At 34.7% G+C, this 17,074-nt stretch overlaps 1 protein-coding gene across 1 annotated transcript in view; it reads left to right on the top strand.

Moving 5' to 3' along the window:
* The window catches only part of LOC149909224 (apoptosis-resistant E3 ubiquitin protein ligase 1), a 36,285-nt gene that overhangs the window by 312 nt on the left and 18,899 nt on the right, over window positions 1-17,074 (top strand). The window contains exon 2 of the mRNA XM_090120262.1: window positions 10,744-10,909. Coding sequence (XP_089976388.1) covers window positions 10,744-10,909 — 166 coding nt within the window. The remainder of the gene's footprint in view (window positions 1-10,743; window positions 10,910-17,074) is intronic.

Raw genomic sequence — 17,074 nt, 5'->3', positions numbered from 1 at the left:
TTTATGAAAGGTATGACATAAAAATACTGCACAAGAGCTAAAAAGGAGAGAGGGTTTAAAATTTTCTATAATAGTCACCAATTATTTTGTTACCATTATATGTGTTGAGAACTCTATAATAAAATAATATTTTTGTAGTTTTGTTGTTTGTATTAGTAAAATTTAATTTCTAATGTAGATGAAGTCGATTAAAAATAGGTGCAGTAACTAATTAATTAATTATATTTTCTATCCCCTATTGTCATTACCATGTCGTTTTTAATTTTTTATTTATGGGTCAGAGGGTTCACGCAAGGCTAAAAGGGTAATTAACAAGGGTCGGCTTCATAGGTAAGTCCATCTGATATTTTTATTTGAACAATCCCAAACAAGTAACGCTTTACCCCTTTTTAAATGGTCATTATAAAATAATTAATAAAATATTAAATAAAAACATAGATAATAAAGATATTTTAATAAACATATTTAACATCTTGTCATAGCCTAGAATGTTAAGGCTAGCCCTTAAGTAAATGCAAATAATGCTTTCTATAGTTCAATTGGAAATCGCTAAATATGTTATTTAACAATATGCTCAATGATAGAATCAAATCAATCCATTATAGTTATAGTAAAATTTTTATTTAAATATGTAGATAATTTTACAAACATGACAAACTCGTTGAGACACTAGTTTTTGTTATTATGTCAATATAACAATTTTAAAGAGTCAAGCATGATAAAAATTAAAATGTTTTACATATTAGAATCATGATTTATAAAGTATGAAATTATGATTGTTGGTTGAAATTTAAAGAAGGTTTAAAAAACAATGTCAAATTGTTATGACTCATTATTTATAGACCCCTTTTTTATCTCTGACAAGTCCCTACCACATAATAAATGAAACATTAATTTTTTTTCTTTATTGCATTCAATAGCTTAAATAACTTGATCTATGAATTGTGCTAAATAATGTAATTTTTAATAATTTTTTTTTAACCTCAATTGTGCTGTGTACATACAATTTGGCTGGCATTTTACCGCAACATGACGTGATTAAATTTATGTATAACTAGCGGTCCGCCCCGGCTTCGCCCGTGGTACATATTTACGTTTTCCCTACATAAGAACCATCCTCGTACTTCAAGGAATATAATAAAAAAAGAATTATCGAAATCGGTTCAGCCGTTCTCAAGTTATGCGCTTACCAACACATTTTGGGATTCATTTTTATATTATAGACTAGCGGTCCGCCCCGGCTTCGCCCGTGGTACATAATATGAAAAATAGATGTTGGCCGATTCTCAGACTTACCCGATATGCACAGAAAATTTCATGAGAATCGGTCCACCCGTTTCGGAGGAGTATGCAGACTAACATTGTGACACGAGAATTTTATATATAAGATTAGTCAAAATTGTCAGCTGTGATGTGTACCGATTTAAATAAATATTAAAGGTGGTTTTTTTTCAAATATATAAACTGCAAAGGCAAGTAAAATATGTGCTGGAAAAAAAAACGAAAATTAAACTATTTAATGGCAACACTAAAAAAACGAAAATTAAACTATTTAATGGCAACACTTGTTATACAATAATTAAAAAAGTAAGTGAAAGGGGTACAAGCCATTCCAGCTAATTAATAGATGTGGCGCCGGTTTTCAGTGGCTCCCCTATGACCTTTGAGTCAATCAATGGGAAATGACTACTGTGAACTTGGAACTAAAGTTCGTGCTTACATGAGATTAAAAGTTAAAAAAATAATTTACAAAAAGACTTTTAGGGAATTTTTCATATATGTATTTCGCTCTTAGATTGCGCGGATGCGGTCAATTTCGTATGAAGCAGTCTGCATATTAAGCTTTGTCTACTGTGTATTGTGTTTAATAATGTGTGAGAAAATCCTGTCCAAGCTTTGATACTGCAAGCTTTTATTATTTTTATCAATATTCCATGGCTATGATTTACGTGCCTGCGAAACCGGTCGTTGCGCATTATTACAGGATGAAGCTTTAGCATGACGTCACCCACCACCCACAACCACAAACCCCCAAACAAAAATAAGAGGGGGTTGGCAAGTACCCGCCCGCCCAGTCGCGACCCGACCGCCGCGGCGAGCGCACGTCCCTCCGCGATTCACGTCTCTACATCATTAAATATGACCGTTGTTAATTCTTTTGTATTAAAAACAACTCGTAATACCCAAACATAACAATTATACGAACTGAATGATAAAAATCTTGTAAACGTTTTGTTTAGACGATAAAGGTAGCTGAATCCATTCGGGGCATTGATACCCTTTTGTGTTGATACAAAACTACAAAATGTGGCAATTTGAGGATTCGGAAATATGCTCTATCGGAATGGTTCACCCTTCGCACAGTCGACACTCAGGGCTATCGTTACTGTCCAGTGTATCGCAGTTTTCAGGTAATTTAGGACATACGTATGTATAGTTTAAGTCATTATGGAATTAAGTTCATAATGTTTCAATTTATAAAATTTATAAATAATTATTATAATATGTAAACAAACGGAATCTAAAGACGAAACTAAGTGAGGTGGTCCATGGTTGCTTCGAACAATCGTCATTTCAAATTTTCTATTCAAAAGCTATATTTAAGCTCGAGTGCAACTTCTCAAGTTTGCGCTTAAAAAAAGTATTAAAATCAAATTAAAAACACCGAACCTCACTTGTAGGTGGCAAAAAACTAGAAAAAGTAGTTTTCAAGTGGAATTGAGTGGGGTCAAGTAGGTCTCTATTGCAAGCTCTCATCGCGAGAGAACGGTTTTACTTTTAACTTACTTTTTGAGGGTAATTTAATTTATGCTAAACTTAAGTAAGGTTAAGTTCTGAAAGATTATCACAGTGACACGGGTTAACGCTTTGTTAAGTTTCCCGTTGCATGATATTTCCCTTTCTTACATAAAATATTTTTATACATGAAAACATTTCAAAGTTTTTAATTACCTGAAATTTCCAGCAATTTTTCATTTCTGCGGGAAAAATTAAGTATAGCTTAAATTTTATGTATATTTCTGTTTGAATTTAAAACATTACTGGTGCTGAAATTGAGCTAGCTAGTCGTATAGAATTTAGTGTAATTAAGCGATGAAAAGCGCCTTCAACGCTAATTACAGCAATCATGGCTTGCATGAAACATTTTGTTACATAAGTCGATGTGGGCTAGCTTTTGCCCGTTGCTTCATTCGGTTGGGTAACAAGAATGGAAAATCTTGTATGTCTTCGCAAAAGAAACCAATTTTTTCAGGATAAATGTTTGCCATATGCCGTATCTGAACTTATTTGTATACAAACAATGCCTTGATTGCTTCATTTCTGTATAAAAGTAGGACAAACATTTACTGCTTTATACTGCGGGGAAAAATAATTAAAATCGAATGTTTTGTTTTTAATAAACTTTTCGTTTGCTTACATGATTTAACCCAGTTCCAAAAATAATTATAACCATAAATGTCTGACTGATGAAAAATAAATCTACATGTGATGAGGTGACTCAATACCAAAATCAAATTTGGCAAAGAAATGTTACCATTATCGACATTGTATTGCCGAGAATGAATTTAAATTGCTTGCCCGTGCAAACGTAGCATTAACAGTTGGCAGAGGTTAATAGACGGGGGAGAATTATGGACTGTTGAACACAAAACCCTTCGTTCATTTCGAAGTAAAAGTACAAGTGATCAATTGCAGTGGAGTGTTTGGGACATAACACTGGTGGTTGGCACGGTTCCAACGCGCTATGCAGTTGGACAATCCGAGTTTCTTCGGAGATTTATCGTCTACTCTTTGTGGGCCTAAGTTTTTAACGCTGACTTGTGAGGAATTCGGTCGTTAAGACATGGTTTGGCTGTTAATTCTCTTGTATTTAACCAATGTGCCGTTTAGGTTACATTGATGCAATTCTGGTGAAATGTACTCGGCTTCGGGAAAAGCATAATTTCGATTGACGTTGCTTTTATTACAGATTATTATAATAGAATTTTAATGGTACAGTGTATATGAGTCTAGAAAGATAAGGTTTTAATTGTAAACTATAAATTTATTGTTCTTTGTAGACTAGTCTTGAATGGAATTAATATTTAAACTAGCCAACGTGGGTGCACTTCAGCTCAAAATTATTAAGTTCATCAAAGAGTTTAGTTTCTTCCACCCACTTTTGAATCGTTTGTCCCTTTAGTTTTGCATATTTTACATGGAATATTAGTTTTACTATATGTAGTTTATATATATTTTCTATAGTTTTACATTTTTTTATTAAATCTTTACTAGGGCCATCAAATTAACAGTTTATTGTTTGATGTACTACCTAACCGACATTTCCCAACTTTCGTGTAATAAAATTACTGGAAAGTATAAACCTGGCTTATCCAAGACTTTATTAAATTTAAGTACCTTATTATTGTGAGTGGCAGCTGACTTCGTATTTAGACTGAATGGGCAAGCTCGCTGGGGATAACGACTAGGTATTGTACATAAATCGGTGTATGTACAAAAATCATACCCTTAACATATTTTAAGTAACCTTTTTGCTTACCATAAGATGCTCGTTAATTCTCATAGGAATGCCTTTAGTAAATGTGATTTCGAATTTCCTCTGAGGATCGAATGTATTGTTTAATGTGGATCTTTTGATAGGATTACCAATCTACAAAAGAAAAGACGTGTGGCACTCGGGGACTGCCGCGGTAAAGCTATTGCATGCTATGCCTTCAAGCCACACCTCCGTGCCCGTCGGAGTGGGGAGCGTGAGGTTTTTTCGTTACGGAATTTCTGTATTCGGTCCCCGCGCTCAAGGCCCACGATAGAAGCTATGCAATAGCTTAAAAATCGGCATTCACAGCGATTAAGGTTGCTAATGACTTGAATTATCAGCAATTTGTAAGGACATTCCTTTAAGCTTAATAAGCGGTATAATTGAATGGTTGGCATTTATCGTCTACGAGAGCATCTTCACGTCAGTTTTCTGATTCGTTAAGAAACTCCACTCCTTCAAAGCAATCCAAATGCGATTAACTTTCCAAAATTTTAACGAACCTTAGATAAAATGGTAGAGGACCTATAACACCAATATATGTATATATACAAGTACTCGGGTATACATAATATGGTCAGTGTTACACGTGTTTATGACCACTTAACACCAGATGGCCAATCTTTGCTTTCTTTACCATTAAAGTAAATCTCCAAACAAATCAGTACTATTTGTGTTTATAGAGATACCTGTGTTTACTCCTTTTCTTGCTCTACCATAAATACATCTCCAAACAAATCTGGCGCTGCGATTATCCTTGCAAGTATCCAGGCGCGTTACATTGATCCGTGTTCCAGTGCAGTGCATATCGATGCTGCCAGGAACAGGGCGGCAGGTCGCTGCTCCCGGTGCCCTAATTCGAGCAACAAGTCGCATCGATTGATTATATGAGGTCATAAAGGGAAAGTCAAAAGCATTGTTAAGGAAAGTTGAGGGGAAGCTTCCTCGTTGATTTGATGGTTTGATCGTTTCCTTTACGGTGGAGGAAGTGATTTATCGTTTAAGTATTTAAAGTCATGTTCATTATATTTAAAACTTTTTTATTTAACGGAAAGTAATGTGTAAAAAATATTAATAAGTCAGTGGTATTATATAAACAAATTCTTTGTCGTGGAAAACTCTAAAACGATATATGCATCATCTTTCCCATATTAAGTTTGCCTGTGATTTATTTTTAATTAAATACTGTTCTACTTTACGCAAAGAAAATGAGGTCCCTTTTCGCTTAGCGATGGTAGATTAAAAAACTTTGTACAGTAAAAAAAGACACAAGTTTGATGTGTGATTAAAATGGTATGGTACGCTACGGGCAGAGCAGGGAAAGTTTTATAATACGGTACAGATTTAATTCTTTGCTATAGAGTTGCTTTTCGCATTAAATTCTGGTGATCAGTCTTCTGACTGTCTTGAGCCTAGATCTAAATTGGATCTGGAGTTGTGATTAAAGAGAAGCAGACGGCTAGCTTCCTACGCTAGGAAACTATTAAGCCAGTAACAATTATCTATACCTACTCATAGTATTTGAGCTTCTTTCATCTCATTAGAGACCGATCTCATAAAAGACCGGATATTGTTTCCTTTTCGGGGGTAAATAAATCAATATATAATAATTGTTTCCACATTTATAAGATACTTCTGTGTGAACAAAATCGAATATGATTAAGTTTTATTAATTATTTTTAATTAATTAAGTTTTAAGTTTGAAAGCAAATTCCATATAATTCTGAATGATGCCTTCCTTTCCGAGAAACTGTTTACCAATTTATTATTGAGTAAGTTCAACATGCTTCGCCCAAAAGTAATATTGAAAGTGTTAAACGAGTAATACTTTACAAAATCCAATATGGGACAAGCGAGCGACTAAATTGGGTCGATTGTAAATAACCTACAAGAGAACATATCGATTACAGCTTCAGCTTCCAATTAAAGTTCACAACGTATTGAATGTTCAACATACTTCCAATATATAGACAACAAAGCTACATTACAAAACAGCCTTGCAGATTATCTCTGGTAATTGAGATTCAAAGCTTTTAGGTTGTAACTTATAGGATAGGCATGAAGGTATATAAAATATAATATGTGTAGTTGAAATATCTCTTTGTACGTATATTTTAATCGCAATTTAAGCGGGTACTTGAAAATTTCCACTTATCGCCGACATAAAGTTTGAATGAGACTATCTAGATCTGTCACAAGTTAAATTGTAGATAGTACGAGTTTAATATCTTCTTGACTTATCGATGAGTTCAAGAAAATTTATCGTTTGACACAATCATAAAATTTGCATATAATTTAAATTAAAGTAGACAAAGAGATTTCTTCAAAAGTACCTAATAGAAACCACAAACGCTTAGATATGTATTAACTTTTAAATATGATACAAAGACTGGAGGAAAAATATATGAAGACGTGTTCTAAACAAATACACGTATAGCAACAAATAACAAAAGCAAACATTTAAGAGATCTCAAGGGCTTTTCCTCAAGTCGACGCAAAAGCGTCCATTCTCCAGCCAGCGCCACTAGAAATATTATTTGACTAAAAAACCGTGTAGTATTTATAACAGAAGATTGTTGTTTTATTCATTTTGTCGTGTTTCTTACATTTGTTCACAAACGTATCTATTTCAAGATTTCACACAAATATATTAAGAGCAAAGGTCATGTTACTTGTTAAGTGGTTATAATGTCAAATGCTACTCGGATTTACATATTTACTTCTTACGTCTTTCCTTACATTTCTTTTCTTCTAGATCTAGTGAGAGATGATTGATGAATATGATGAATACTTATTGATTGAAGTTATAATTTCCATACGCTATATTTATTCATATTACCCAATATAGATTACTGAAAATCATTCTATAAAATATGGAACTGTGGAGCAAATGTCACAATTTGTATGAAAATAATGTCTATCTTTAGAGAGCGATGATTTAAGGGATGCGTGACTGAATTATGCGACGTGATTGAGTACTTATACAGGCTTATTTGAATATGCAAACGAACCAAACCGAAGGGTGTTTAATGTCTAATTCTAATCCGGATAGAGCCGAGATATTAATAACTCAGGCCCCAGAACCACAGACACAATAGAATCTGTGTCTGGGACCGATCGGGCCGCTTGGGGCTCAATGGGTTCAAAAATGCCTATTCCAGTAAGGCATAAGGCATATAGCCTTCTTTTGGTCAATACATTTTCAATATTAGTTCAGTGGTATCTGAGGTTATAGATGATACTAAAACCAATCAAACAAGCAAACAAATAGGTTTCTTTATTATTAGTAAGCATAAAAATATCTAGGTAAATTAATAATCATTTTAATAATTAAATCGCCCCTCACTCCAAAAACTCCTGAACAATTAACGACACCATGAGTAAAAAAACTCCTATTAAAATCCTTCCGTATTGAAATAACGTTTTTCACGTATGGTCGTCAGTCAATACTGCCGCAAGGCCAGTAGAGCTTTGCAGGAAGGTTCGCGTGACAGCACGCGAGAAACCAGTGGAAAGTTGTAAAAAGTCACTTTGTAACACGGTGACTTGTGAGGCCATAGCTTTGTTTAAATTATGACGGAAGTAGTAAGGAAGAAGCACAAATAAATGTAGGTACCTATACCTATTCCTATCCTTCTAGCTATGCAAGATTTCCCCACTTAAAATAAAAACCTACCTTGCTTGTTTGTAAGAGTATAAAGAATATTACAGAATTCAGAAAAACTTATTAATATCGTCGAGGGAAAATTTAAGATAAATGTATTCGTACTTCTAAATAGAAAGTTTTCATGTCATTAATTTATTAAATTTTACAATTATAAAGTATACACTTTTTGAAATGGGTTTGTATGACTGATTCTATTCTTTCACTGAGTTCTGCTCGTATAATGTGTTATTTTGATAATATCGATTGTAATTTATTCAGGCCTACTCGGCAACCACATTGAATATGTACAGGGTGTGCGAATTTCTTTACCTCGAGTACATATTAATAAGAGTTTATTTCGAAATATAATAAATAAATAAATTCTTTATTTTAATAAAATGTATTGTGTTCATAATTACGTACAAGTTGATTAAAATGGCTTTTCTTTGAAACAATACAATTGAGATTGAGGAAACAAAAGTAAGATGAGGAAATACAGAAATGTCTGGCGTGACTTTCTGCTTTCGTAAGTTTATTCTTTAAGAAGCACTTTGGAAATTGGTTAATTAAGTGTATTTTTCCATCGAAATATATAATACCTCACTGTATTGTAGTAAGTAATCTATACAAATTAATCCTCGCGTATTATCCAGGCTTATCAATATTACCTTCTACGATTGCGTTGGATCGTTATAACGTATGTATTCATGACATTTCATACTGTATGTCATGTCCCGGATACCACGACAACGCCCCGGGCGTCCATATTTGTTGGTGTTCAGAAAATTGTGTGAAATTTTTACGTACCTGGATTTTATTGGCGCGAACTTCAGATTGAATTGTTAATTCAAAAGTGGGATGGTGAAGGCTGCATGCATTTTCGTATCAAAATAATTATAGATTGCGGTTTTAAAATTGCGATCTGAATTATGTGCTGCGATTATGTTAGCTGAAAACTGAAATTTTGAAAAGTGTAATTTTCTTTCTTAAAAAAAATACATATTAAAAAGCCAAGCTTATGATATAACACGATTTCGCTCATGCATAAAGTGCCTTTCTTTTGTGTGCCAAAAGTTTTAAATCTATTTTGCTTATTGACTTTTGACAACACTTTATTGTTGCTCAGAACTATAGAAGTTCTACCTATCACAGTATTTAATCACAGTTCTTATATGCGTCATTTGACATCACTATACGTAAAGCATAGTCTGCGGTAATAGAGTTACAAATTGTCTCAGAATTGCTACAAATTGCAGGCGAAATGACTGTTAAGTACCCTACTTTCATAAGTTGGTTGAGCGTCTGAAATGGTTAAATGTGGAGGTTAGATAAGTAGAACAGCCTTGGCTGCCGTTGCTTAGCAACCGTCTATCAACAAAGTTACTGCGGATAAGTGTCTTGGTCTATTGTTTGTATAGTGTGCTAGACTTGGAGTAAAATTATAATTTTATTGATTTTATGGGAAAGGAACAAAAGATGCAACGAATGTATACTAAATAAATTGTATATGACATTTAAAAATAATTTTATATTCATTAGTAAAAGAAAATTATCATTTAATATTTTATGTTCCATTTCAATATTTTAAATATATGTAATTGATTCATTGAGGAAAAGTAGAAACGCATTTTTCGTTACGTTTCAGACATTACTTGAATTTATTTATGTAACACAAAACAAAAGCTTTCCGAAACAATACTTTAACATAATTGACATTCTTTACCTTGACTTGACCTTCAAGTTAGTTATTTTCCGATAGAAAAACAAAATCGAACTTGATGGAAGTATGAACAAATATCATGTCTACAATTTTTTATCTAGCCGTAAAAAGCCAATAGTATATTAATATATTACACAGAAATTATTACAAATTCAAATAGAGTTGCCAACTTATATGGTTAGACTATTGTCACAGGGCCGAGCTATCCCCCTCGGTGCGGTGATTTCAATTTCTTCTATAAAGCTTAAGATATTAAAAAATGAAAATATTTTCAGTGAAAATAAAACAAGAATTCTCAATCTGTTCGTGGCTATGATGTAATGCTTTTAAAAGTCCCATTGAAAAATGGATTCCCTTTTCTTCTTGACGCAGCGCCAACTTGCGATATTAAATTGAAAATGCTATTGGTTTTCGTTTAATAATATTTACAAAGCTCTGGTACTGGGTAGGGTTTTTGAAATGTTGTAGGTAACATTTTATTTACTTTGGAAGAAGCCTCTCATCAACGTTTTGAATAATGTATTTGTTACACTCATTTGAGAGAATCTTTCCGCCCAATAACTAAACTTTCACGATTCGAGTATCATTATTTCGGCAGCTAATTAGTATAATAACAACATTTCTGTAATTATACAGGTATTGCTAGTCTTTTGTACAGTTTCTATTATTTTTTTTATACAAGAGAGTTTCTTGCCGACTCATCATGTAGGCTGCTTTCCGAACTTGTGGAAAATATTAAAATATTTGGTACGATTATGATCCAAAATCGCTACTATAAAAAGTCTAGTTGAATTTGAAAAGATATATTCTTAGGTATCAGCAGTACAATTTTTGTTCCAGGAATATCCACACTATCAGGTTGTGCGTCCCCAGAGCACCTGGACAGGCTTCCAGAGCTGCCGGCGGCGGAAGAGAAACGCCTGCGCAGAGCTGCACAGGTGCTGCAGCAGAAGTTGGTGCTGCGGCAGTGGCTCGCGACCAGGTCCCTGCAGCATGTGTATACGAAGTTAGTTCTTTTCTAATCTTCTTTTAATATGAACTTACCGATTGATAACCGTTGAAATGACCGCCATCTACAAATCTGAGATTTCATAGGCTTTTTATAAATGGACTTAAGTAATGCGCTTGGAAATTTTCTTTAGTGGTAAAGAAATACGATTTTGATTAGTTAAAATCGCGTAATCTATACACTATCCCTATACCTTGCCGTCATTCTTCAAAAAGTCACCACCAATGTGTATTTTATAGTCTAGTTCCGAGTTTTCCAGCAGAAAGTTGTACCTGTATTGACCTCACCATTCACCAGATAGCTGCAGGTCCTTATAAAAGTTATAAAAAACCAGCTGGAGCGCAAAATATAGAACTAGCTTGTTAGTATGCCAGTATGAGGACAAGTTTGCGAACATTTCCGTAGTATTTGAAAGTTTCTACAAATCGCCTCTGGCGCGCTTCGGCAAACTTCGATAAGGCGAGTTATTTCTTTGATGCGTTTTCTTTATGTGTATGTATTCGTTTACACATTGTTTGTCAGAGAAGGCTTTGTTCCTTGTTATTTTGTGATACATTTGCATCGATTGAAATTGTATCTAGCTTTGAGGTATACTAACATTTTGAATTGAATCTAAAATATAAGCAGGGATAGAAAAATGTCCCGTTTAAAACTGCAAAGTACGGGTTATAAAAAGAATTGGAAGATTGTTCGCATTTCATCTAGAAGCTATTAATTGAAAATCTATTGTGTCTGGGACCGATCGGGCCGCTTGGGGCTCAATGGGTTAAACCACATCTTTTAATATAGAGATAGGGTATACTTTGTATTGTCTGAGATTTTTCTTCTTAATTTACATTGAATTTCATAAACAATTCACATATTCAAAATGTTTTCCATAAACCGAAGGGTCCACAGTCCCTATGAAAGCATAAGTCGCAAGATTATGCAAAGCTGTCGCAGTGCGGTTGGTACTTGTTATTCTGGTGATATCTATTGGATCGAGACTGGTTGAGATGTTTAGAAAATAAGATCGTCTTCACAACTGATATCTATTGCTTCAGACTTCAGATTTTAGAGAATAAGCAGAATGCAGAATGTTACGATCATTACTGTGCTGGAGTTGGGAATCAAATGAAATATGCATGAGATGGTTTAGATTAGCAATATAGAGGTTTATTTAACGTGACCTATAGGCGAGTATCACGGAATGCCTTACGTTTGCGGTTGACCCGTCTTTGAGTTGAGAAATTTAATGATTCGCATTCTAAAATTATCATATTATGTACTATTGGTTAAATTACTGGGGTCTAAATAGCCTGAATACCACATTATCACCTATTGCATAATTAATACCACGTCGATAAGCTACAATTTTGGTAAAGTTTTAAACACATATCATATAATTTAATCATATAACTTAATCCAAAAAAATGCTACCATATAAGTTTTTCCCGTAAAAACGTAACCATTCGATCGCAGTATCAAATTTATAATGAGATAATTCAAAATGTTGAAACAATCCGAGATTTGGGAGTAATTTTTGATAAGAAAGTCACCTTTCTGCCCCATATTGATCAAGTCATTAAGAAGTCATCGCGTATGTTAGGTTTCCTCATTCGAAACACTAAGGACTTTAGTCAAGAGCGTACAAAAATTATGCTATACAATAGCTTAGTACGAAGTGTACTGGAATACTGCAGTATCGTATGGAGGCCGCACTTTGCCACTCACATGTTGAGACTGGAAAGGGTCCAGAAACGTTTTTTATGGCACTTAGCTTTTTCTAAAGGGAAAGCTAAGCAGCTGTCCTTTTACAAGGAACGTCTAGGCTTTTTTGGAATGCACTCTTTATCAACCCGATTTAATGTCAGCGATATTTATTTATTTATTTATTAATACTTTATTGCTCTTAGAATCATTACAATAATACTTAATCTAAGGATACATTACAACAATTGGCGGTCTTATCGCTATGCAGCGATTTCTTCCAGACAACCGGACGTACGGAGAGAAATTAAATTAGAGGAAAGGTGAAGGGTAGAGCATAAAATATATATATATATATATATATATATATATATATATACATATATATATTTATAAAAGAAATAAAACAAATATAACACTAAATAAATTACCTGCGTAAAGATAAATCCATATAATATATATTATAATAGATACAGTATTAAATATATATTCACAATCAAATAAGAATATGTTACGTAACAATAGTATAATATTCATACATATAATATAAATAATTTATATTAAGTACAGCGAGAGAAATGATAATTACGCACCAATGCTTTAAAACTTGATAAGGATTGTGCATTCTTTATAAGTACAGGTAAAGCATTCCACAATTTGATTGCCTGAACGGTGAATGAAGTGTCATAGAAGCTGGTGTTGTGTTGTGGCATTATTAATCGGAGCATTTCAGTTGACCGAACAGGTTCACCATTGTTACCTCTAAACACAAACTTTTCTTTGAGATATTTCGGCATTTTCGGGAAAAACAGTACCTGATAAAGAAGATGTAGCACATGAGCATCCCGGCGAAATCGGATCGGTAGCCATTTGAGTTGAGACCGAAATTCAGATACATGGTCATATTTCCGTAGACCAAATATGAATCGTATGCAGAGATTTTGTAAACGTTCAAGCTTGTTTAACTGGTCTACGGAGAGATTGACATAACTCACATCGGCGTAGTCAAGTATGGGCAAAAGGAGGGATTGTGCTAGTAAAATTTTGGTAGGGAGAGGGAGGAAATTTTGTAAGCGTCGCAAAGACGCCACAGTTGCATAAACCTTCTTACTTACCTCTCTGATATGATGTTTCCAAGAAAGAGTGTTGTCGAAGTATACTCCCAGATTCCTTACAGTTTCGCTATAAGGAACTGAAGTGCCGTTAACTGTAATAGGTGGGAGATTCACCCAATTCACCCTTGCAATTAGAGAAGGACTGCCAATTATTATAACCTGGGTTTTTAACGGATTTACTTGTAGGCCATAAGCCGCACTCCAAGTTACAACGTTATGCAAATCCTTGTTAGTTAATTTGATGGCAAGATGTAAATCGTCAAGGGTTGATTGGGTGTAGATTTGCAGATCGTCGGCATACATGTGGTAGTCGCATGTTAGTTTACTTGAGATAGTGTTAATGAATATGGAAAATAGTAAGGGGGACAAAACCCCGCCTTGAGGAACACCAGCACTGACGTCACACCACGATGAAACAACTTCATCTATGCAAATTCGTTGACGTCGCCCGTGTAAATAACTGGAGAACCAGTCAACTACAGGAGACGATATGTTGAGACAACGCATAAGACTTAGGAGTACGTCGTGGTCTACTGTGTTAAAAGCATTACTAAAATCTAGTAATGTTAAGACAGTGAGCTTTTTATTATCCATTCCATAACGAATGTCGTCGGTGATCTTGACTAGTGCAGTGGTCGTACTATGACCGGATCGGAAACCGGATTGGAAAGGATTTAGAAGATTGTGCAGGTTTAGAAATCTTTGCAGTTGTTCGTGCACTAATCTTTCGAGGATTTTTGAGAGAAAGGTCAGGATAGATATTGGACGATAATCAGAATAGGAAGAAGGATTAATTTTCTTAGGCAAAGGTATAAGGTGGGAGTCTTTCCAGGACTTAGGGAATGTACTTGAGGATAATGAAAAGTTAAGGATGTTTGTTAAAATAGGAATTATGAGGTCAAGGATAGGTATAATCATTTTACGACCAATACCGTCACAACCAACTGCATTCGACGCAATGGACAATATGCTGCGTCTGACATCACTCTCAGTAAACTGCCTAAACATAAAGGGCGGAAAATCCGGTGCTGGTGTTTGGGAAACCGATTTTAATGTCATTTGTTTCTCTATATTACTAAATACAAAATGAGGATTAGAAAAATGCTGATTCAGTAGTTCAAGATTTATGTTCGCAGTATTAGACACATTGCGTTGTTTTCCAATGCCTAAAGTTTTTAAAAATTTCCATATGACAGGGGGATCACCATTCTCCACAGAAGCATGGAAATAGCGTCTCTGTGCGTCTCTACAACATGTATTACAACGATTCCTTATCTTGTGATATTTTTCTCGGCTTAAATCAGATTTCGCACGCTTAAACCTGGCCTTAGCTCGAGCCTTGGCTTTCACCAAACTTTTCAATTCTTCTGTTAGCCAGGGTGCAGGTAGATGCTTCACTCTTATCCTCCTAGACGGTGCATGCACGTCGTATAGATTTGTTAGGCAGGTGTTAAAGTATGAGACATTTTCGTCTAGAGAAGTAGATGTTAGGAGAGGAGACCAGTCAATCTTACAGGCATCGTTTTGGAGCGCATTATAATCAATAGCATTAAAATTACGTCGTAAGATGGTTTTAGGTTTATCTTTTGGTGGACGGATATTATAGGAAAGGTACAGGAGATCGTGGTGGGAAAACATGTCAGCAGGGAGTTGTCCGTGTTTGCACACCAGATCGGGAGAGGATGTAATGATCAGGTCGAGGAGAGAAGGAGCACAGTTCGGGAGGTGGTGAGTGGAATTGAGTGGAAGCAGACTAAGGTTATGCATGTCAACTACAGTCAGCAATTTTTTAGAACGACTGTCTTTTTTAAGGAGACATGTGTTTAGGTCTCCCATGAATATACATTTATCATATAAGGGTATGTATTTGTCAAAAGTGGCGTCCAGAGAGGGAAAATAGTCAATCAACAAGGAAGGGCTATAGAAAACGCCAAGGAGTATTTTGGAGTGGGATAGGATAACTTCAAGGAGAAGATGTTCTGCAGCATCAATAGGAGGAGGTTGGGGTGACTGGCTAACAACAGAAAAGGGTATGTGAGATCGGAGATATATCGCAACGCCACCACCAGTTTTACCGGTACGGTCGTTGCGAATAAGTTGATAGCCAGGAAGAGAATATGAGGAAGAGGATAGGCAAGGCTTGAACCAGGATTCGGAGACGAGGATAGCGTGGATATTACTTGACTCGAACGATGTAAGCATATCAGTATAGTGAGCCGGAATGCTCTGTGCGTTAATATGGACAACGTTAAAGGTTTTTGGAGTATCGGAGAAAACATTTGATAGCGCTTCATTTAAAGGGACGAAACTTGTGCTGTAGTAACTACTGTCTGAATCCGCAGTATCGTACGATACATTACTGGAAGTATCCGTAATGATTGACATAAAGCAACAACGTTTACCTACAATATAATATGTGAATATAATATATTAAAATATAAAATAAATAAAAAAATACTTAATATGATTAATAAATACTATTTGATTATTCTAATACTTATTATATAATATTACGTATTAGACCGGGAGATACTGACACAAAATTTCGAGTCATTTGTAACAGGATGGCGGTTTTACAGGGGTCTTAGTACGCAATGACAAAAAGAAAAACGATGGTGTGAACACTGGTACCGGAGGCTTAGTCGCGTGGGCGATAGTCGAACTCGTCGTAAAAATAGCGAAAGTCAAACGATTTGTAACACAAAAATTTTAGAATTTACCGATAGCCCATAAAAAGCAGTAGGTGGTAGTGTCATGCCATACTTTTCCGGTGTGACTTACAGCCCGCCATACCGACGCAAATGTGTTGATTTAAAAAAAAACAATTCAACCATTTGTACCAGGCTAACTTTTGCACAGGTAACCATCGTCGTGTAGCCATATACGAAAATCACCATACCATACTTTTCGGACGATTCCAAATGGTCGCCATACCGCCGAAAATCTGCAAAAAATTTTTTTTTCGCCAAACTTTTTGTACCAGTATTGCATTTGGATTTTTGGAGAGTATTTGATAAAATGTGACCATTATTATATTTGCCATACTTCTAGTAGGGGGAAAAAGTGCTGCCATACTTCATAAATAAATTTATTATTAATTTATAGAAGTGAAGATTTCTACCACCTAGATCTTTGAAATTTTGTATTTATATTTGTTAAACCTCAAACTTATAGGAAAGATTAATGCCATACTGTTACAAATCGTTCAAAATACGAATAAAATCATACAATAAAAAAAAATCTTATACACATTCGCCACCTCCCACAGGTATGGCATTATCACACTTCTATTTATAATCATTCAGGAGTTGTTGAAAAAAAAATTTAGAGTGTTACAAATGGTTCGGCGAAAAAAAAA

The sequence above is a fragment of the Colias eurytheme genome, chromosome 4 (genome assembly GCF_061535395.1).
Source record: "Colias eurytheme isolate Ceu_HAF_F1 chromosome 4, ilColEury1 Martin Lab GWU primary, whole genome shotgun sequence".
NCBI classification, from domain to species: Eukaryota; Metazoa; Arthropoda; class Insecta; order Lepidoptera; family Pieridae; genus Colias; species Colias eurytheme.
The sequence above is the reverse complement of the archived record's forward strand: the minus strand, read 5'-3'. Positions and strand labels throughout refer to the sequence as shown.